This window comes from Pan troglodytes, chromosome 16 (assembly GCF_028858775.2).
Source record: "Pan troglodytes isolate AG18354 chromosome 16, NHGRI_mPanTro3-v2.0_pri, whole genome shotgun sequence".
Lineage (NCBI taxonomy): Eukaryota > Metazoa > Chordata > Mammalia > Primates > Hominidae > Pan > Pan troglodytes.
Genome location: NC_072414.2, coordinates 7,372,975 through 7,394,645, shown reverse-complemented (window position 1 = coordinate 7,394,645; position 21,671 = coordinate 7,372,975). Strand labels below are relative to the sequence as shown.

At 50.7% G+C, this 21,671-nt stretch overlaps 1 protein-coding gene across 13 annotated transcripts in view; it reads right to left on the bottom strand.

The window, feature by feature from the left end:
• Nucleotides 1-503: 503 nt before the first annotated feature.
• HERC2 (HECT and RLD domain containing E3 ubiquitin protein ligase 2) overlaps nucleotides 504-21,671 on the bottom strand; it is a 209,997-nt gene continuing 188,829 nt past the window's right edge. For 12 of the 13 annotated variants that reach the window (XM_054667265.2, XM_063794445.1, XM_063794448.1 and 9 more), the window contains 13 exons: nucleotides 21,348-21,509; nucleotides 19,747-19,838; nucleotides 19,407-19,546; nucleotides 14,251-14,438; nucleotides 13,284-13,481; nucleotides 10,789-10,872; nucleotides 6,470-6,611; nucleotides 6,124-6,318; nucleotides 4,888-5,000; nucleotides 4,071-4,261; nucleotides 3,032-3,137; nucleotides 2,530-2,742; nucleotides 504-1,498 (listed from right to left, as the gene is read on the bottom strand). In XM_054667265.2, coding sequence (XP_054523240.1) covers nucleotides 1,226-1,498; nucleotides 2,530-2,742; nucleotides 3,032-3,137; nucleotides 4,071-4,261; nucleotides 4,888-5,000; nucleotides 6,124-6,318; nucleotides 6,470-6,611; nucleotides 10,789-10,872; nucleotides 13,284-13,481; nucleotides 14,251-14,438; nucleotides 19,407-19,546; nucleotides 19,747-19,838; nucleotides 21,348-21,509 — 2,097 coding nt within the window. In that variant the 3' untranslated portion in view covers nucleotides 504-1,225. The remainder of the gene's footprint in view (nucleotides 1,499-2,529; nucleotides 2,743-3,031; nucleotides 3,138-4,070; nucleotides 4,262-4,887; nucleotides 5,001-6,123; nucleotides 6,319-6,469; nucleotides 6,612-10,788; nucleotides 10,873-13,283; nucleotides 13,482-14,250; nucleotides 14,439-19,406; nucleotides 19,547-19,746; nucleotides 19,839-21,347; nucleotides 21,510-21,671) is intronic. The other variant, XR_010151567.1, reaches the window with a different exon arrangement.

Below are 21,671 nucleotides of genomic sequence, written 5' to 3'. Positions count from 1 at the left end.
TTCCCTCTTTGGATCTTCTGTGCCAGTGCTAAACATCGTGTCCCTGAATAAACTGTCTCCCAACGTGAAATACATAGTTTTGCCTCAATCTGATAGTCTTCAGCTCAAGCTCTAATGCGTTAGACCTGCCAGCCAGTTTTCCTAGCCTGTTCTCAGTTCTACCCTTTGCAGAGTGTGTGCCATACACAAGCAGCCCAAACCGTGTACCATGGCTGCCTGGACCGAAGACTCTCAGCCCAGGCCAATGAAAGCAGAAGCCAAGGCTGTGCAGACAGATGGGGCTGGGGAGGAAGTCGGAGGAAACCCTGAAGGCTCCAGAGCCCTTCAGCCCCTGCCACCAGCTGGTCCCGTGGAATCTTCCATTCTCCTAATCACTTCTTTGTGACTTGAGTTTGGTTTCTCTAACAAAAAAATAATCTCAACTTGGCTGAAATCTTTACTACTGCTGTATCAAGAACTAATTGATTTTTTGGTTGTACTGGTTAAGAAAGCTCAGCCTACACTTTTATGTCAGATGTTTTATTTATAGATAATTAAAATTTAGGCATATACATGACACAAACATTATATATAGTACACTTTCCATGATAGAAGTTATGATGCTGTTCACAGAAAGGCCTCAATTCAGATGACATAATGCATATGCTACAAGGGGACACCTGGGAGAGGGGACACCAAATGGCCTTCTGGTTTTTCATTTTGGTTTAAATATCCTCTGGATGCATTCAAGTAATACTAATCATTTCATGTTCAAAAGTCTTTTAATAAACAAATTCAGAGTAAAATTCATTGAAATATTTATAATACGATTTGTTACACAGTTATTTCCAATATACAATCAAGACGACTCACGACACTTGAAAGGAAGGGGAAGAAAAAAAATCGATTGCACCCACAAGTAAGAAGGCTTTATTCATTTTGGGGACGCTGCAATTTGGTATTTATATAAACATTTACACACTTTAGTAAACACAGGCCTACATGTAATGCAGCATTACGGGTGAGAAGACCCTTGGAAGTCGAGCGTCCACAGTGTTCCACGCGCACAGGCGGACCTTCTCACTGTCGTTCCCATCACGGCCAGTCAGTCTCTCCACTCCCTCCTCCCGCCTGGCTCGAGGACGGACGCTTCTCATCAGACACACCAGGCGGCCTACAGTCTCCACAGCAGCGAGCGCTCTGCTGCCTGGCTCAGGCTCTCGTCTCACGAGGACGTTTCCCCATCTTAGTGTCCTGTTAAATAATCTTGTGTAGAGTCCGAAGCAAAGGAGTCGACATCCTCGTTATCTGAATCGTCGCTGCTGTCGTCGGCGGCTGGCTCTCCTGTAAGTGCGATGCGAGCGTAGTCATCTGTGTCTATGGACTTGCAGAAGTGGATGGCGTACTTGAGCTTCTCCTCCAGCACCTGCTTGCAGGAATACCTGGGCAGCTTCAGCAAGAAGAAACAGGTGTAGGACTCAGGGAGGAAGTGGTCTGGAGGGTTGTATTTATCCAACACCTGTTGAGCAGAAACATGAAGTGATTAGAAACTGAGTACGGCTGCAGTCTACTTTACTGTGCTCATTAGACTCTTCGTGCTCACAAAACCATATTTTTTGCTAAGAACAAAACAGCAGAAAACATAATCCAAACAACTTTAGGGGTAACAAGGAGCAATTAATTCCTAGAACTTGGAGTAAGAAACAGCACCTCACTATGGAGATGACGGCTCTCTATTGTCATCCCGGGAAGAGGGCCCGAGGACCACACCACCTGTGTGGATGCGGGGCGGCCTGGCTGGCGGAGGACCAGGCACGTGACCACGGGAGAGCTCTTCATGAGTCTACCAGCCCAACTTTGACCCCTACAGATTAAGATACTAGGAAACAGCAAGAATTATGGACAAAAACTAAGAATTACTGACCTTCTAAGATAGAAAACTATGCATGCTCTCCAAGGTGACCCTGAAAGACGGCCACTTTTCTAACCCTGGCAGAGATGCAGGTCAGGCTGTGCTGGACACATGCTGGGAACAGTGGACCCCATCGATCCATCCGCCCAGGCACTGCTGTTACGGTCCCAACAGAGAGTGGGGGCATTAGGCCATCCCCTCTCAGTGACCCGGCAGGTCCATTGAGCTTGTTTCTGACCACCGGCCCACAGAGTTGGAACCCAAAGCAAAACCCTTGTTCTCAATCCAACGAGCGGCCTCGTTTTTCTTGGTATGTAGCATGTTACTTAGTGACTCACCTAATTCGACCAGATAACTGAATGAGTGCTTTACGTGTGTTTGAAATCTAGAGCAGGCTGACACAGCAGTGATGTATTCTGGGGATGGCCAGATACATTTTTAAAAAATAGGTAATGGTACCCAAAACACATAATCATAACATTTTGAGCCTTCATATCAGAGAAGTTCGATGTTTTCCATTTTCATTTCTGTAAAGACTCAAGAGGCCCGTTTTCCATGTGCTGCAGGACTGTGGGTGAGGAGCCAGCCACTGTCGGCCGACATCAGCCCAGGGCTGGCAAGCCCAGCCAGGAGCCTACCTGGATGACGAAGTCTCGGCCCCGGAAGTCGGCGATGGTCCTGGGTAGCCTCGTCCGGCCCCAGACGAAGCGAAGGAAAAGAGAGCGCTCTGTGTTGGAGAAGGACTCCATCACCTCCCAGAACCACTGGATCAGCGATGCGGAAGGCTCGATGCCTTTATAGGTGGCCACCGACTTGAGAAGGTGCAGCGGGATGTCAGGGCTGCCACATACCTGCGGGAGGATGTCTGTCAGGGCCGCGTGATGCTTCCCACCCTGGCATTTCCGCAAGACTCCGTCACGCTCCCTCTCTACACCAAGGCCTGTTTGGGGTGGGGAAAGGTCTGGGGGCTCTGGGTGGGCCCACACACAGCCTCCTGCAGGCGGGTGGAGGGACGCGCTCAGAGTGCACTCCCTTCAGTCAACACACAGGGCAAGGTTCTGACTCTGACTGCTGTCACTGATTTGTGGGTCAGCAGGCAAAAGGCAGCTGCAGGGCAGCCCCACCTGGGGGTCGGCATACCATCGTCTCCAGTTCGTAGCCGGTGAACAGAGAGAGGAGGGGGACAGGCACAACGCGGGCCATTCCTTCCCGAACAGCAGCCACCTGCTCATCAAATTCATGGAGTCTGGAAGAAAAAGCTCACTTTACACTTCTGTCTTCAGTGACACTGACTTTATGCTGCTCACACCAAGCCTTGGCATGCAGCACTGTGGCCGCACACGTCCCAGCTGGGAGAACAGAGGGAGCAGCTCCAGATGGCATGAGCATGCTTAGCAGCTCGGCACTGCAGAGCTTCTCCTGACACTGGGCTCATCTCGTCCAGCCGACAGGGTACGGCCTAATGACCACCTACAGCTATGCACACCCCAAGACGCCACTCTCAGTACCCACAGGACACCCCAGGAGAAGCCAGCACCAAGAGGGGAAACACATGTGCATCCGCCCCAGGCCCGAGACACTGTGCTGACCCACAGCAGACACGATACGGGGGACAGCACCGCCCAGGACACCTGCCAGGACTACCCCCACCAGAGCCCACAGGGCCCACCTGCCACACGGGGCCTCACCCAGACACTCTCAGGTGCTTCCAGGGGACATGGGACAAGCAGTGGAAGCTGTGGGTGGTGGTAATGACCTGCCAAGCCTGAATCACGGCACCCAAAGGACTGGGCACAGTCACACCTGGACACCTGGCAAAGGCTGCTCTGTGTCACTCAAGCAGCCTGGAGGGGGTTGAGACAGCCCCAGATACAGCCCTGTCCCAGGGAAGCCAACAAAGAAAGCACACAGGGGCAAAAACTATGGCCTCTCCAGGTGCAGTGACCCAAATGGGTGGATTTTGTTGATCTTGGTATTCTGGTTAGAGCCAAGAATGTCAGAGTAATAAATACCGACCCTGATCACAAAATAAGCTTTATACCCACAGATCAGCAATAGTTGGAGCCAAATCCATTACTTTACTGTGTATGACACTCCTGAAAAACACACATGTCCACACAACCACGTTCTGCTACTTTTGCTATTTATGTCAATGCAACAGAGACAGATGACCACCAACCTATAGTTTATCGCCAGCCGCACGTACTCCGCGCGGTTGTCCAGGGTGATGTGCGTGTGCTTGGAGCTCAACTGAATGTCCTGGCCACTGGCACTTGGCACTGTGAAGGGCAGGCTCATGGCTTCAAACTCCTCTGAGGTGGCTTCATTGTCTCGGATGTACATGAGTCCAGGAATAAAATCCTTATCAACCTTTTAAGGAGAAAAAGAAAGCCCATGTGTCGACTCACGGCTCATCTCCATCCCAGACTCCAGTCCACCCAGCACACTCTGTCAAGCAGGAACCAGGGTCAGCCTCAAGTGCATCTCGAGGCTGCAAGTGCACGGCACACACCAAGATATAAGAGGAGCAACGAGAGAGTACTTCACCCAAGGAGCTGAACGAAGAATTCACAATTCAGCCAAATGCTTGAAACTAACCACCGAGAAAGTTACAGCAACTGGCTAGCAAGGGTTCCCTCCCTGCAGCCGAGGCACAACACAGCCACGGGGAATGAGCTGGCTGTGGTCGTCCCAGGACAGAGCCTCCCGTGCAAGCCTGACTCACGGCCCCCAGCTGCCCAAAAGCTCAGCTTCTTCACAGGGGAGGCAGTGAGCTTCCTTATCTGACAAGACAGTGTATGTTACAAAACACCAGAAAATAGATGGTCTATTTTTTTTTTTTTTTTTTGCTACTCAAAGGTGGTCCACAGCCAACAGCCTCTGCGTCACCTGGGCACTGAGATTAGGCCAGAGTTCACAGCCTGACCAGACCCGCAGAACAGACTGTGCCTGTTAACAAGACCCTGGAGGCCCCGCCTGCCGCCCCAGGGAGTTACCTCACTGAGGTCCGCGATGGTGAGGCTCATCCCAGCCAGCTGCTTCCAGACAGGCTCGGCAAGGTTGAGGCTCAGGGGACTCCCGGTTCGGATGGCAATGCCCAGCAACACACCTGATCATTCAGGACACAAGTGACAGAGGACACTTGAAAAGGATGACAAAACTTCCCGCTCACTCACACATGCCACTGACAGCAGCTCCACACTGAGGACTCAGAGCCTTCTGAAGCAGCAACACCCAAATCATAGGTCTAGGCCCTTCCTCAAGACCGCCTGTCCTGCTCTAAATCTATCCTTTTGTGCCTAAAAGCCTCTAACTCTTCACATCCTTTCTGCACGCACACTAGTTTAAGCCACACAGTGGCCAATTCTTCTTCTTATGACAGCAAAGAGCTGGAACTTCCCCACAGGAGTGTCCTCCAGGGAGCTATAGCCCTGCCCAGGAGGTGCTGGCTGTGGTGGGACGCACAGCTGAGGACACGCTGCACACCCTCAGTGGGACAGGAAGGAGGGACTGGCCAATGGCGAAGACCTCACCCCACTCTGATCCCAAGTCTCAGATAAACATTGAAGATGCAGAAACAGAATCTCCCATCTTCTGAGTACCCGAGGCAGTATCCAGTCCTCAGCACGTGGCCGGGGCTGGCTCTGCCAGTGCCTGCAGCTGTGCACAGAGCTTCCGACGGTCCACCACTGTCAGGCCCTCAATGCTAGGCACGGAAGTCAACAGCACCTCGTTCGCTTCCACAATGTTGGTGAAAGGCACCATCAATATTAAAAGTCTTTTCTTTTTCTTTTTTTTTTTTTTTTTGATACAGAGTGTCGCCCAGGCTGGAGTGCAATGGTACGATCTCAGCTCACTGCAACCTCCGCCTCCCGGGTTCAAGCAATTCTCCTGCCTCACCCTCCTGAGTAGCTGGGACTACAGGTGCATGCCACCACAGCCAGCTAATTTTTTTTGTATTTTTACTAGAGACGAGGTTTCACCACATTGGTCAGGCTGGTCTCGAACTCCTGACCTCAGGCAATCTGCCCGCCTCAGCCTCCCAAAGTGCTAGGATTATAGGCGTGAGCCACCGTGCCTCACCCTAAAAGTCATTTTTATTGGTAACAGTCTCAAAAACTAAAAGCAGATATTCAAGATATCTACTGTCACTCCTCAAACAGATGGTACACTTTAACTCAAGAGCAGGCACAGGCCACAGCGACACAGTCTCAAGCGGCCGAGAAGCTCACCCAGGAAGCGGAACATGCTGCTGTGCACGGGTGCTCTGGCGGCCGGGCTGAGCAGGTAGCAGTCTCGGTTGGCCCCAGACTCATCCCTCCCGTTGGGTGTCACGATCAGCAGGGGCGTGAGTCCGTTCTGCAGCTCCTCACAGATCTCAGCTATGGACTCGCTGTAGCCGCCCCCACAGTCATCCACAGATTCACCTGCAGGGGAGAAGCAGCCACTCGAAGTCCCCTCACACAGTCCTGTGTAAAGAGCCCCAACGCTCCCACACCATGTGGCCTCTGTGCTCCCTGTGGGCTCAGGCGACCACTGCCGGGGACACAGGTGCTCCAGCACATGGCAAGTTCTCACCCACAAACTTGACTTTCCAGACACGGTGAGGAAGGAGGAGGCTGTCAGGACCAAACGAGCTCATCTTAGCACACATCTGCCCAAAGACAGACTTGGTGCCGTCGGGGCCGGCCAGCCCGCCTTTGCTCCTTGATCGTTTGACCTGGAGAGGAGGAAGCAAGCAAGCGTGAGGCCGCTGCCGCGGCAGGAAGCACACAGTTGGGGACATGCGGCACTGGCGAGTGCATGAGGAGGAGGCACCGTGCATGGGCCCCTCCCTGGTCACACACCTGCTTGTGTGGACGCCAGGCAGACCCTGCCGTCTGGGGCGCTCGACTGTGGACACCCGAGACCACTGCCTCACCCCATTGGGCATGTCGCCAGTGATGTGCCCAGCAGCCCCCAGGACTAGTGTGTCTGAACAAACACACCTTCCAACACGACACACACCACCACCACGTCCACAGCTGCGGCCCGGCAGCACCACCCTGGCACGGACCATCCTCACACCCTATGCACTGCTGCTACTTCACCATCTTGCCACGACCTCATGAAATAAGACACCAGGAACTCCAAAAGCAGCTCCCCCAGCAGACCAGAACAGACTACCGGCACTCAAAGATTCAACCCAATGCCCCTGAGACTGAAGCAGACACAGTGAGTGAGTGCCTCAGCCAGGACCAGCCCTTCCCCACATCTGCTTCCACCCATCCTATTTCCAAGCCTTGGGGCCACTCAGCCTCCCCAACACAGGCAGTCACTCTCCCTGCCCATCCTTCTCATCCTAAGCTACAATTGCTAAAGGCTCAGGGGACTCCAATTCCCAAAGACATCAGGGCAGGAGCCCTAGGGTCCCGCCGCAGCAGGACCTCGACACATCGGAGGGCAGGTGGCTGAGGCTGTGCATCAGAATCATCTGGGAAGCCCAGTCTGGAAGGATGTCAAAAAGAAAAATTGAAGAAAAAATGGTCCTGAGAGTGTATTTTGATGACTCCTTCAGTGAAGCTCTCTTCACCTTTAGCTCACATAAAGTTGAGTTTAAACAGCTTACAGCGCAGGCTGCCATAACCAAGACTAAAATTACAAGAAGAATGACAGGAGCCACAGTTGCCTGTAGAATGAACTTGTCTGCGTGCCACACACACGGCTAGTGTTCACAGACGTGAGTTCCTGGAAACTCGCGGCAGCTTGTTAAGGCTCCATCATGCCCAGAGGAGACTAGGCTACAAGAAAAGAACAGGACATGCCCTATGTCACGGCGGCTGTGTGAGAGGAGAGGTGCACCCAGCTCCCCGAAGCCCACGGGGCTGCCTCTCCTCCACGACGACACCCACTAGTAGAGGCTGTCTGCACTCAGAGGCTGCAGAAAACAGCAGCCATAAGGCTGGAGGCAGACAGGCTCCTGCGGGACAGCACTTTCTCTGCTCAATAGAAACACAGATGATTTTAACTGTCTTTAATCTGAATTCCCTAAATTTTCAGAAATGTGCATGCAATAACTCTGTAATAAATTTTTAAGTATAAAAAAGTTTTTATGTAGTGATGTTCAGATCCTGCTATAAAACTAAATAAAATTCCCAACAAACAAAACCTTCCAGTAAGATGACCTGTGTTCTGGAGTCTCTGAAACTATCCAGACAGCTGTGAGAGTCCCTCCCATGGCATCCTCTTGGGAGGCGTGTCCCTGAGCCCATCATCGTGGCCATGGGGTGGCGGGTTGGAGGCGCCTGTGCAGCCTTCCTGGCTCCGTGCTGGTGTCCTGTGCACACCCTGAATTCAAACAATGTTTTTCTCCATGTTCATTTTTAGGCAGAAAATCACTTCTATTTCTACATCTGTAGAAAATTTCCTCGCTTTGGGAGGGGCATGCTACCCTGAACGGGAAGGAGCCACCTCTGGCACCCGGGGCCGTGGCTGAGCCAGAGCAGCCCCCAGACGTCAATCCACATTGCACACTAGGCTGAAGGGTGTTTATCTGATTCTTAAGAAGGCCTGACACCACGCACGGTGGCTCACGCCTATAATACCAGCACTTTGGGAGGCTGAGGTGAGTGGATCACCTGAGGTCAGGAGTTCAGGACCAGCCTGGCCAACACAGTGAAACCCTGTCGCCACTAAAAATACAAAAAAGGCTGGGTGCGGTGGCTCATGCCTACAGCACTTTGGGAGGCTGAGGCGAGTGGATCACCTGCAGTCAGGAGTTTGGGACCAGCCTGGCCAACATGGTGAAATTGTCTCTACTAAAAATACAAAAAAAAAAATTAGCCTGGCATGGTGGCACACGCCTGTAATCTCAGCTACTCAGGAGGGTGAGGCAAGAGAATTGCTTGAGCCTGGGAGGTGGAGGTTGCAGTGAGCCAAGATCGCACCACTGTACTCCAGGCTGGGCGACAGAACAAGACTCCCTCTCAAAAAAAAAAAAAAAAAAAAAAGGCCTGATATAAGTTGTCGTTTTTTGTTTGCTTTGAGACAGTGTCTGGCTCTGTCGCCCAGACTGCAGTACACTGGTATGATCTCAGCTCACTACAACCTCTGCCTCCCAGGCTCAAGCAATCCTCCTGCCTCAGCCTCCCAAGTAGCTGGGACTACAGGCACCCACCACCACATAAGGCTAATTTTTGTATTTTTTGTAGAGACGGGGTTTCATCATGTTGCCCAGGATGGTCTCAGACTCCTAGGCTCCAGCAATCCATCCACGTCAGCCTCCCAAAGTGCTGGGATTACAGGCATGAGCCACCACCAACGACTAATATAAATTTGTTTGCCATTTACCCAGTTTGTTTTTTCAATTGCATACTGAACGTTTTTGTAACACAAGCTGGGGATAGCAAGATGAGTAAGAAAGAGGTGCTCAGCATGTAATGACTTCTTAAAAATTTCAGATGATACAAAGACAGAAACAAGGGTGCCTAACCTGCATCCTAGTTTATCAAAACTTCACTGATTCCCAGAGCCCCCCAGGCTTGAATACCCACCCTGAGAGCCCCTGGCCCAAAAAGTCTGCGTGCGGTTTTGAGGGAGGTGCAAGTCAAGGTGCACTCAATCGCGGGGGTTAGACAACACAGAAGCCATCAGCTGGCCTTGCCTACAAGCTATAATGTTTATGATGCACAGCAAACTGAAGCCATCGTCCAAGGTAGGGAAATAAAAGCTTTTTTATGAACCTAGTTAAACAACCTATTTATGTGAGGACGTGACTGACGTACAGCTTAGCATTAAACACTCTGACGTCAGTGAAGAGACCAGCTCCATCAATGTGGTCACATGAGCTGTCCAACAAAGGACAAGAGTTTCGTGTCTTAATTCAAAATGCCCCCAAGTATAACTCTGAAAACATTTCTAGTCTTGTAATCAACATCAGGGTAAAAATCATGTGTTAATACAAAGGTACAGGAACAAAGAATTTGTTCTTCATGGCTCTCTGTGTCTGATCCAAGAGGCGAGGCCAGTTTCATTTGAGCATTAAATGTCAAGTTCTGCACGCTATCATCATCAGGGGCCGAGGCTTCTCTTTGTTTTTAATTAATTGTTTTTAACTGTGAGTTTATATACACTTGAAGCAGTATACATTTAGAAATGGTCTACTTGTCGTTTCTTTGATTACTACCCATGAGACAGTGTTAGTAATTCTGGCCTATGAAATTGGCAAAGAAAACTACCAGTGGTGGGGAGGGTGTGAGGATGGTGGGAACATGAACTGTTATAACCTATAATCGGATGTATCATCAAATTGTCACTGGGCCTCTGACCCACTCCACTTCTCAGAACTTAACAAAAGGGGTGACCGAAGATACACCCAGATAGCCCTGCCTGTACCACAGAAAAGTGGGCACGGCCCCCCAGCACCATCAGAGAAATCTGACAGAGTAAACCAGGACACACCCCTGCAAGAGAGGAGCAGGCTGCAGGCAGCTGCCAAACACAAGCAGCCCCACAGGACCCTATTCCATGGCAGGCAGGAGAGCAGCAAATTTCAAAAGGCAGTGATCCTGCTTTGGCTGTAACAAATAGACACACACCTCCCAATGTAACAGCAGCGGTTATCATCATGCAGTGGGAAGAGGGCTGATTTTATTTTCCCCATTCTTGCTGACCTGTGTTTGTGCTTTTGGACTATCTGACATAAATCTTCATTACTTCTGTATAAAGAAACACACTGACATTCCTGGAAGCCCCAGCACATCACATACAGGAAGCCCACAAAAAGGAAGGTGGCACCTGCTCTTTAAAGTTGGGGTGCACAGGATGGCAGGCTACCAGCGCTTTCGTCCCAGCCCAGGTACCCACGAAAGCATCACTTCTAAGGCTGTCAGACTTGGAGAGTAATCTCCATGTGCTACCTGGATGCGGTTCAGCTCCACAACGGGGCCATGCTGACGGTCGCGTACCATAGTTGCTTGTACTACTTTCCGGAAAGCCGCCTCCTAAAACACATCAAACAGACAAAATTTAGAATCTGATATGGAAAGCATCACTCCTGAAGAAATCATCACATAGTTTTGTTTAAAATCTGTGTTGAAGACCTTCTTAAGGACAGAAAACTGCCAGTTCCCTTTTCTCAAGTTGTGAGGGTGCAGGGGAACAGGCTGGCCCCGAAGCACACAGGGACAGACGGCCAGGCAGGTAGTGCCAATGGCCAGGCAAGAGGCAGTTCCCTCAGGAAACTACCTCCACCCAGCAGCGTTCCGGAGGCTGGAAGAGCCCAGCACACACAGGGCACAGAACAGGGAGGGCTGGGCCTGGCAAGCACCTGCTCTGACTCAGGTCTTGAAGTCAAGGTTTCCCTGCCAAACAAGTCCACCAGTGGCAGGGATTGATGTTAAACCACTGACTGCCATACAGCAGCCACGGGGCCAGGGAGCACCGTGGAGCCAGCTAGACCTTGGATCGGGACAGAAAAGACAGACCAGGGAGGGGAACAAGGTCCTGGCTGTGATCACACTAAAAGAAATCGGGAGTGCCTGGGGTGAAGACAGCAGGGCGTGGCCAAACATCAGCACCACAGTGAGGACCCAGCCGTTCCCCAGGAGGGAGCAGGTCGGCCATGCCCGTGGGGAAAGGGCAGAGGATGCAGCACGCAGCCGTGCCAGTGGAAAGGGATGAGACAGGTCAGCAGGGGTCTCAGCTCTCTTGGCCAAGTAGGCAATTGTGCCTTCTTTCGGTTAGGGGTGGGCTGTGGGAGCACAAGGGTCCCTCAGTGGAGGCTGAGCCCTTGCCCAGCTCAAAGCCTAAGAACTCCAAGCCCTGAAGGCAGGAGGTGAGGGCCCCAAGCGCCAGAGGAGACCCAGAAAGGGTATCCTGGCGGCACCCCAGCCCCATGCCTCTCGCATAGCCCAGACTCATCCTGCTCCCAGAGGCCCTGCCTGGACCTCAGGGCAGCTCTCCCTCCACAGGAGCACTCCCCTCTCCTCCCAGTCACCAGCCCGCCCACCTTCCTGGAGAGTCCATTTTGGTGCTCTGGACCAGGAGTAGTAACACCCACTCTCTGAGGCCGATCCTCACCATAACCAGGACCAGAACCGAGGCTGCCTACACATTCCCTGACCAGAGGTACCTTTCAGACGCCCTCAGCACTCCCCTGCTCTCCTGCAGCCCCAGCAGGTGCCAGATGCTGCTGCCCACCGCTCCCCTACCACACACCAGCTCCCACCCGTGCCCCGCTCACAGCCTGCACAACGCTCGCACAGGGCCAGGTGGGACGTGCCCTGCCTCTCACTTTTTTTCTCCCTACAAAGAAAGGTTTTTTTCCTCTGTGCTGCCTATTATCATCACCACTTTGAAGGATTAAAAAAAGAAGGTAAAATTAATCGTTTGCTACTTTTTATTATTGAACAGTAATTGAAATTATGTTTCCTATCCATTTTACCTGCCCAACATTTCTTCTGCCTCTCTCATCAGAGAGATGGTCTTTCCATTAAACACAAGCCTGACCACTTCCACCCTCAGGCACACGTGAAAGTAAAATGAATGTACCAGTCCTGTTCAGCAGAAATCGTTCTAGCCAAGTGGAAACAAAGCCGGTCTTTAAAAAGTAACCTGCTGGGACAGGACTCCAAAACATTGCAATTTTATTAAATCACTAAGAATGGGCCATAATATTCGACAACAAAATACATTAGAGAATCACAATCAAGATTAGTGGTCCTCAATCCAATTCTATAACTTTTCCCTATACAGAGATGCCCCTACCGTATGGTAATTAGCCCCTTCGAGATCATCTTGTCAAGCTGCTTGCCAGAAACTAACCCAACTTCTAGAAAGCTCCAACTATTAGCAACATCTACAGGTCAAAACCTGCCTGGTGACTTTCAGATGCCTTCACTCATGACTGTATTATTCACCACCTGTTAATTCTCACTTGGCCAGCAATCTCTACACATTCAGGCATGGACCTTCGAGGTGATATATCTGTGACTCCTGGCCCCCTCTGCTGGACATCCTGAGAGAAACAGCCCAATCGCCGGCCTTCCTGTGTCAGTGGGGACTTGCCATAGCCACAAGGCCAGGCAGGCAGAGAAGGACCGCAGGAACAAAGGCTTAGTTTATGAAGGCCCCACCTCATCCTTCTGGAGCAGTGAGAGGCAGAGATTATGAAGGAGAGATGCAGCATCTTACTGTTTGTTTTTAATATAAACTCCAAAAGGGAACAGATTTTTGTCTGTTTTCTCATTGATATAAAGTACCCAGAACAGAGCCTGGCATGCAGGAGGCATTCCGTGAACATTTGCTGAATGAGCTGTATTCTATGTGTTCTATTCCCAGTATAGGAATTCTATTGGGTTACATGTACTGAAGACACCAGTTTCCCCTAGAGCAAAGATTGCCACTTGAATACCTTTCCCTGGGATATCAGAATTCCTCGGAGAGTGTCGAACCCAACAGAAGGCCCAAGTCCAGTTTCGTCGAGCGAGCCTTCCAGGTCGAACATGGGGATGCAGGGGCAGAAGAGCTCGGAGAGATGGTGCAGCAGCAGCAGACGGTTCCTCAGCGCAATGATGGGGATCTCCTGCAGGTGATTGTACTCCATGGGGACCTAGAACACAGAAATGGCCTTCAGCCCCTCAGGCACCAAAGGCACACGGGGGCCAGTGTGGCATCCATTAAGGATTCTGAAAACAATTGTTTCAAAAACAGAGAAGCACTATGGTGTCTGAGTTTGGTTTGCACAACCTCACTGTGCTGCTTTTAAAATAATATTCTGTCCAGTTTGACTGTAAAAAAAATTAGTCTATACAAATAAATTTACTAAGAAATGTGAGGCATGTACTAGCAGAACAGTTTGGTGTGGAACAGTTTGGTGTGGGTTATAAGATATAGAAGGTGATACACACTGTACACACAGAATATTGGCTGGCATGAACATTAAGGTTCTTTTGAGACAGGGTCTCACTCTGTCACCCAAGTAAGAGAGCAGTGGTGCAATCACTGCAGCTTGGACCTTTCAGACTCAAGTGATCCTCCCACCTCAGCCCTCAGCCTCCCAGGTAGCTGGGACTACAGGTGCATGCCACTATGCCTGGCTAATTTTGTAGAGACAGGGTTTTGCTATGTTGTCCAGGCTGGTCCTGAACTCCTGAGTTCAAGCAATCCGCCCACCTTGGCCTCCCAAAGTGTTGGGATTACAGGCGTGAGCCACCGCAACCAGCCAAATATCAAGGTTCTTAAACCACTGTGTGGTTAACATTTACTGAGCCTGAATTATTTTCACCAAGAAGCCTCTGTAAACACACAACGACAGGATGCAGCATGTGACAGGAGCACACTTTGCTTGCCCCCGACCCACCCAACCTGCCCGGACTCACCTGTGCAGGGAGTTTGCCAGCACTGGCGGGCTTGCTGGTCGACCAGGCGAGGGTATGTGCTGAGCCACAGGCCACACGGTTGACCTTCTTACCCTGAAGGGCAGCTACCAACCGAGGCCTCTGGATGGCATTGGTGGTTCCGTCTCCCAGTTGTCCCTCATCATTGTCGCCCCATGTATAAACCTCACCTGAATGAAGTGAATTTAGAATCAGAACCTGTATACTAGGGCCAACAAACGCATGGCTGCCAGTGTCTTCCCACCACACACAGCACCAACGCTCCCTGCCCTTCAGCTGGTGTTGACCTAGTTGTCAACTTTACATATGACCTAGACATGAAAGTCTGCTTTATGTATGACCTAAACATGAATACATGCTAATTACACATCCAAAGAGGCGAGTGTACTTCCCAGGACTCTCCACAGCCCCTGTTGGCCACCAGGCCTCTTCTAGTGAGAGACACACAACTCTGGTCTTAAGCCTCCAACAGTGTTAGTTCTCAGGACTAGGCATGAACAGCAGCAGTTCTCCATCAGAATGATATTAGAACAGATAGCAATATCCCGAACATCCCAAATCCATCTAATATTAAAACACATAGCAATATCCCTAACATTCCAAATTGCTCTTGCATGCAAAACAGAAAAGGAAAAGTCTGTTTTATTTATTTTATACTTTTTTTTTTGAGACAGGGTCTCACACTCTGTTGCCCAGGCTGGAGTAAACTGGCATAATCACGGTTCACTGCAGCCTCAACCTCCCTAGCTCAAGTGATCCTCCCACCTCATCTCCCAAAGTGTTGGGATTACATGCATGAACCACTGTGATGAAGTCTCACTTTGTCGCCCAGGCTGGAATGCAGTGGTGCGATCTCAGCTCACCGCAACCTCCGCCTCCCGGGTTTGAGCGATTCTCCGGCCTCAGCCTCCTGAGTAGCTAGGCTCACAGGCACGTGCCACCATGCCCAGCTAATTTTTGTATTTTTAGCAGAGACAGGGTTTCACCATGTGGGTCAGGCTGGTCTCGAACTCCTGACTTGGTGATCCACCTGAAAATCTATGTTTTTAAAATCAAAACCACAATGTGATACCACCTCACTCCTGCAAGAATGGCCATAATAAAATAAGAATAAAAAAAAATAGATGTTGGTATGGATGTGGTGAAAAGGGAACACTTATACTGCTGGTGGGAACAGAAACCAGTACAACACATTGAGATTTTCCCCCACTAGAGGGCGATAAAAACTAACAACAAGCTATCTGTGAAAACGCGTTGTGATGGAAAGCATTTTCCACGCTCCACTATGGAAAAGTGTGGAGATTCCTCAAAGAACTAAAAGTAGACGTACCATTTGATCCAGCAATCCCACCACTAGGTACCTACCCAGAAGAAAAGACGTCATTATTTGAAAAAGCACTTGCACACGCATGTTTATAGCAGCACAATTTGCAATTACACAAATATGGAACCAGCTCCAAAGCCCATCCATCAATGAATGGATAAAGAAAATGTGGTATATATACACCATGGAATACTACTAGCCATAAAAAGGAATGAAATGATTGCATTTGCCACAACCTGGATGGGACTAGAGACCATTATTCTAAGTAAAGTAACTCAGGAACGGAAAACCAAACCATATGTTCTCATGCGATGAGGATGCAACGGCATAAGAATGACACAATGGACTTTGGAGACTCGGGGGAAAGGGTAGGAGAGGAGTGAGGGATAAAAGACTACACATTGGGTACTGTGTACACTACTTGGGTGATGGGAGCACCCACCTCTCAGACATCACCTCTAAAGAGCTTATTCATGTAACCAAACACCACCTGTTCACCAAAAACTTGTTGAAATAAAAATAAATTTAAAAAATAACATAAAAAAAGAACATGCGATTTCTGTTCATATCCTAAACATAAGATTCACCATTCACAAGAATCATCACACTTTTCAGTGCACCGTGTGGGACCTCAACCAAGAAATACCACCGGAAAATATTCTCAGGCAAGGTCCCTGGTGACCAGGATGGAAACAAGGCTCATGTTCTCTGGAGACACCATCAGGATTGTCAAATCCAGAGAGACTCCTCGGGTGTCTGGAAAGTGTGACGCCTGCGTGGTCAAGGGCAGTGTACTTGTCTCCTGCCCCTGCCTGCTCTCCACACGTTGGTCCTAAAGCCACGAGGCAGGTGTCGCACACACAAGGTGAGGAGGGTGTCTCTGCAGACGCAGCTGGGCATAGGGAATGAGTCTGTGAGAGTGAGGAGGGCTTCCACCCAGGTGCTAGCTCCGAGGGGAGTCAGCCAAGAGCCCCACATGCAAGGGGAGGAGCCACACAGGGGAGGATGAGATGCTGGTTATGCACGGGGGGAGTGGCCAAGTCGCCAGAAGAGAAAGGATCTGCAAGGTTGCCATGAGAAAACTGGAATGAACCCTGTGGATCCAAACTGGACCTGGGGATACTGGTGGGAACTCACAGTTTTCAACAGACATCAAACATAAACCCGGGTATTGTTTACATTACTATTCCCTGGCTTTGTCCACTGAGGAGGTCTGGGGAGCGGTGACGCCTCAATAGCAATGAGCACACCCATCATCCAGACCTTGTCTTCTCAAGGCCATTCTCCTCCACAGATGCCAGGGCTCCCTGGAGAAATGGCCAGTTCGAGGCGTGGGGCATGGCGGGAACAAGCGGAGGCTAATCATCTTCTTCTGCCAGAGCAAGGAAGTACTCCCAGACAACGGGGACACACAAAAAGGGGGCAGAGCCAGCCAAAGAGAGCACAACTAGAGCATCAAAATAAATAGACTATATACCCCAATGAATACATTAGGATCCATGATTCCCACTCAGATAAAACAAATACATGAATTGATTCAAAGCTGCATGAGAAAGGAATATTTAAATAGATTCAGGATGTCCCTACTAAATACTTGTTAATTATAAAGAATGTTCGCAGTGAAAAGCATGGCAGACAATGTAACCAAGCAACTGTAGTGAGCATCATCAGCAAGCAGACAAACTGCATGTCACCTGCAAGGATGAACTGTGACGATCAAAGACACACAACCCGAATCTATGCAGAAACATCGCAAAAAATCCAAACAGAAGAATGTGCTACAAAATAACTGGTGTCAAGTTGCAAGAAGCCCAGGAAGACGAGGAAGTGAAACGATGATGCCAGGCACTGAGAGAGTGTCACAGGACAGAGGATACAGCTTGCCAGCTGACTGGCAGGCAATGTGCTGCAAATGGGCATGGGCGTCAGGCGGGGTGGGGGAGTGTGAACTGGCTGGCAGGACGAGCCTCCCTGTTTGTGGGAAACACACTGAAAAGCTCAGGACGCGGCAGCAGGACAGCAACTCACTCTCATGTGGACTGGGATAAGCAAGTTCTAGGTAATGTACTTCCAACTGGTTTGCTTCCAACTGTGATTTGTCTCAAAATTTAAAAGAATTAAATAAATCAAATAAAAAGTTCTGGATCAAGAACTACAATGTCCTTCCACTACAGGCCACAGAAGTTTGCTCATTCATCCATGAGCCTCTTCCCTCAATGAAATGATTAAAGGGTGCATGCTTATATAATTCACCAAAGGCTTTAACGAGGAGCACAGTTTGTGCGAAGGCCATGTTAATGAAAGATGGCGCCCACGTTTTTCACTGCTGCCATAACACATCCCCACGGCCCGGCTGGCTTAAACAACACACACTTAGGATCCTTTCGCTCTGCAGGTGAGAAGTCCCGCATGGGTCTCCCTTCCCAGAGGCCCCAGGGGAGAGTTTCCTTGCTCATTCAGACACAGCTCAGTTCTCTGTGGGACTGAGGTCCAGGTTCCTTGCTGGCTGAGCTATTCCCAGCTTCCAGGGGCCACCCCATTCCCCAGCCCTGTTCCTCCACGAAAGCCAGCAACAGAGGGTAGAGAGCTCTCAGACTTTGAAAATCTTTCTACTACCTCTTCAGTCACATCTCTGACTGACTCTTCTGCCTCCTTTTCTGATCAAAGGGTCTGTGTGATTACACTGGGCCCACTAAATAATCCAGAATAATCTCCATATCATCAAGTCAGCTGACTCACAAACTTCATTTGACCTGAAAAGTCCCTTTTGCCATTGTGTTGGGGTTCCCCGGACCGCCCCACGCTCCTGATTCTCCAGCATGACGTACAAGACTCAGCATACACTCCTCCTCACAGTTACAGTGTATTATGGCAAGAGGACACAGAGTAAGACCAGCACAGGGATAGGGACCTGTGGCAAAGCAGTGGGGGAACCAGGAGCAAGCTTCCAGAGTCCTCTCCCACAGGAGCCACACAGGACGAGCTTAACTGCCCCGGCACTGAGCTGTGTCAGGTGATGTCTGCCAGGAAGCTGGGTAGAGACTCCAGGCCCAGGGTTTCCATCAGGGCTGATCACACAGGCACCCCCTGCCTGGCGTGTACCAAGTTCCAGACCAAGGAAAGCAGATTTCAGCACAGAACATGTCGCTTGTACAGACAGTTCAGGCACAGTGAACCACACCTACCACCTAGGGAACAGGGGATCCCTCCCGAAACCCAGGTTCCCAGACACCAGCAGAGGGCCAAGCCTGCAGCAAGTCTGTCTAAGGACACGTCTCAGGCTGGCTGCTAGCTCTGTTCTGCACAGCCCAGCAATAAGTAATAAATAGAACTCATTCACAGGTTTAACAGCAGGGGCTGAAGATGACAGGGCCAAAGCCCTGCTGACTGCAGATAGATTCTCAGGACACAGTATAAGCCTTTGCCTCTTTTTTTTTTTTTTTTTTTTGAGACAGTCTTGCTCTGTCACCAGGCTGGAGTGCAATGGCACGATCTTGGCTCACTGCAACCTCCACCTCCCGGGTTCAAGTGATTCTCCTGCCTCAGCCTCTTGAGTAGCTGAGATTACAGGCGCGCGCCACCATGCCCAGCTAATTTTTGTATTTTTAGTAGAGATGATGTTTACCGTGTAGGCCAGGCTGGTCTCGATCTCTTGACCTCGTGATCCGCCTGCCTCAGCCTCCCAAAGTGCTAGGGCAACAGGAGTGAGCCACCACACCTGGCCTGTGCCCCCTTTTAAGGCTGCGCATGTCATTCATGCTCAACCCTCTTAGATTCACAGGCCTCAGTCCTGCGGCACTGAGCCCCTACCTACCATCCTCTGTGCAGCACACACAGTGCAGGGAGCCAGTGGCGATGGCGATGACTTTCTTCCCCTGCAACCCTTGGACCTGCCGAGGCCTTCGAACATGGTCATCTGATCCATGGCCCAACCTGTGATAATCGCCTTTGCCCCTGCACACAAAGGAAGCATGGAAATTATGGGGCAAGGTGATCTCACTGACCACCCTGACCAGCCTCCTGGGCAGCCTCTGCTGTTCAGGACACAACCATAGCCTGCTGCAGAAGCTACATTCCCATCCATGAAAAGGTGGTGCATATACCCCAATAAAAATCTGGTTTTAGTGGGTTTAAACAAACAGAATCTTGCGTACCAGGTATAAACAGCTCCAGATTTGGTAAGGGCAACAGAAAACTGGGATCCGCATTCCACTTTAACTACTCCAAGACCAGTAAGAGAATCAATCTAGAGGGGGAAAAGGTTCAATTAGACAGACAGCAACAAGGCTCCTGCTGACTGCTATAACCACACTGAGATTTAACTAAATCTAGTAAGAATTCTGAAAACTTGTACCCATGATGAATAATTAGTGCAACGTAAAATCATATTCCACTTAATCTCAGCACTCTCAGGAGGCAGGCGGGACCGTGACTGACAGCACACCCGCTGGCACACTGTGGCCTGGTGGGACCCAGCAAAGGGAACCAGAAATGGGAGCTTTGCAGGTGAGGCCTGCAAGCCTCTCCCCAGAATGGCCTCCCGCAACCATGCTTCTCTGTGCAGGAGCACCAAACTCCAGCAATCCCTGTGTCTCTCCTCACCTGCCCCAGCCCTCTCAGAGCAGAGGCCCGCGGGGGAGGAGCAGCAGGCAAGGGGAGGGATGGCCAAAAGCACTGGGCCCCACCCACCCTCCACACTGCACACCTGCCAGCCAACTTTCCCTATCCCGCAAGCTGCTCCTCATGACCTCTGTGATTGCTCTCATACGTAAGTTCTTATATTCAATTCTGAACTCAAATTAATTAAAACTGACTTCATTCTCTAAATGAGACAATGTGGTAGGGCCCTGGTGTCCGGCCCTACCACAATGGCATCGGGACGTCCTGCTCCAGCCCCTCTGATGCCCAGCATCCTCAGCCTTGGAAGTGCAAACCCCAGGCTCTTTCCCACAAGGAGGGGCCTCTGACACATGCCACTGATAAGGGTCTGCTCCAGAAGCACCTGTGCCACACGTGCAACCCCACAGCCCCACGAGAGAGGAGGCCAGGCAGAGACAGGTTCGCAGCACCAGGCTCCCAAGTACCCAGCAGAGCACCTGGGCTACACACGGCAGTGTGGTGTGCATGCACTGAGGTCACTGAGAAGCATGTGCAGGACCTGATCCACGTACAAGCCACCCATTCACAAGAGCAAAAGACATTCTGGCAAAGATAAGAAATCGCCTGCAGCCACCGGGCTTGAGTGGAGCAGAGCCGCCGACCCCACCAGGACTGCAGGACTCAGGCGCTGTGCAGGCCTTGCTCTCGCTCCTCATAGGACACCCACCTCAGATGGCCCCGGCTAACCCAGATGCAGTCCCTTTAGCAAGCACTGGCACCCCCAAGCGCGTGCCGTGGCAACTCCACACCACTGTAAACTGAGAGAGTGTGAGCCATGTGATATCCTTCTCTGAGACAGGCCTACATGCTATAAACCAGGAGGCTCCACGGTGCCCGGATGATCCCATCCACTTCTCAAGAGAATGCACACAGCACACAGAACACCTTACTCCCTCTAGGCCCTCCACACACTTTCTAGCCAATTACCCATTATATTTACTGGAAAGAAGGTAAAGAGGAGTTTAAAGTGCTCCTAAGGAGCACACACGGGGGGCAGTAATGGTGGCTGTGAGGCTGTGTTTTCCCAGAGGGGCCCTGGGGGCCCCTGACTGCGGTGAGCTGGGAGAGCACTGGGCAGGGAAAGAATGGGAAATACCTTCATAGGCACTTTACAGCCATCGCTGCCTCCCCGGCCGAGCTTGCCGTAGTCCCCGTCCCCCCAGGACCAGACAGTGTCGTCATCTGTGAGGCAGAGGGTCTGGGCGTCTCCACTGCCACAGGCGATGTCAACCACACGGTGGCCCTGCAGCGCCTCCACCTTCAGAGAAAAGGGACTTGGGTTGGCCAAGCACAACACAAGAAGGCTTGCCACAGGACTGGCTTCACAACACTGCCATTCTTTTTTTATGGGGGTACCTGTTTTAAGCCTTTACAAAGAGGTGATTTCTAAAATCCTATAAGACAAAAGAGAAAGCACCTT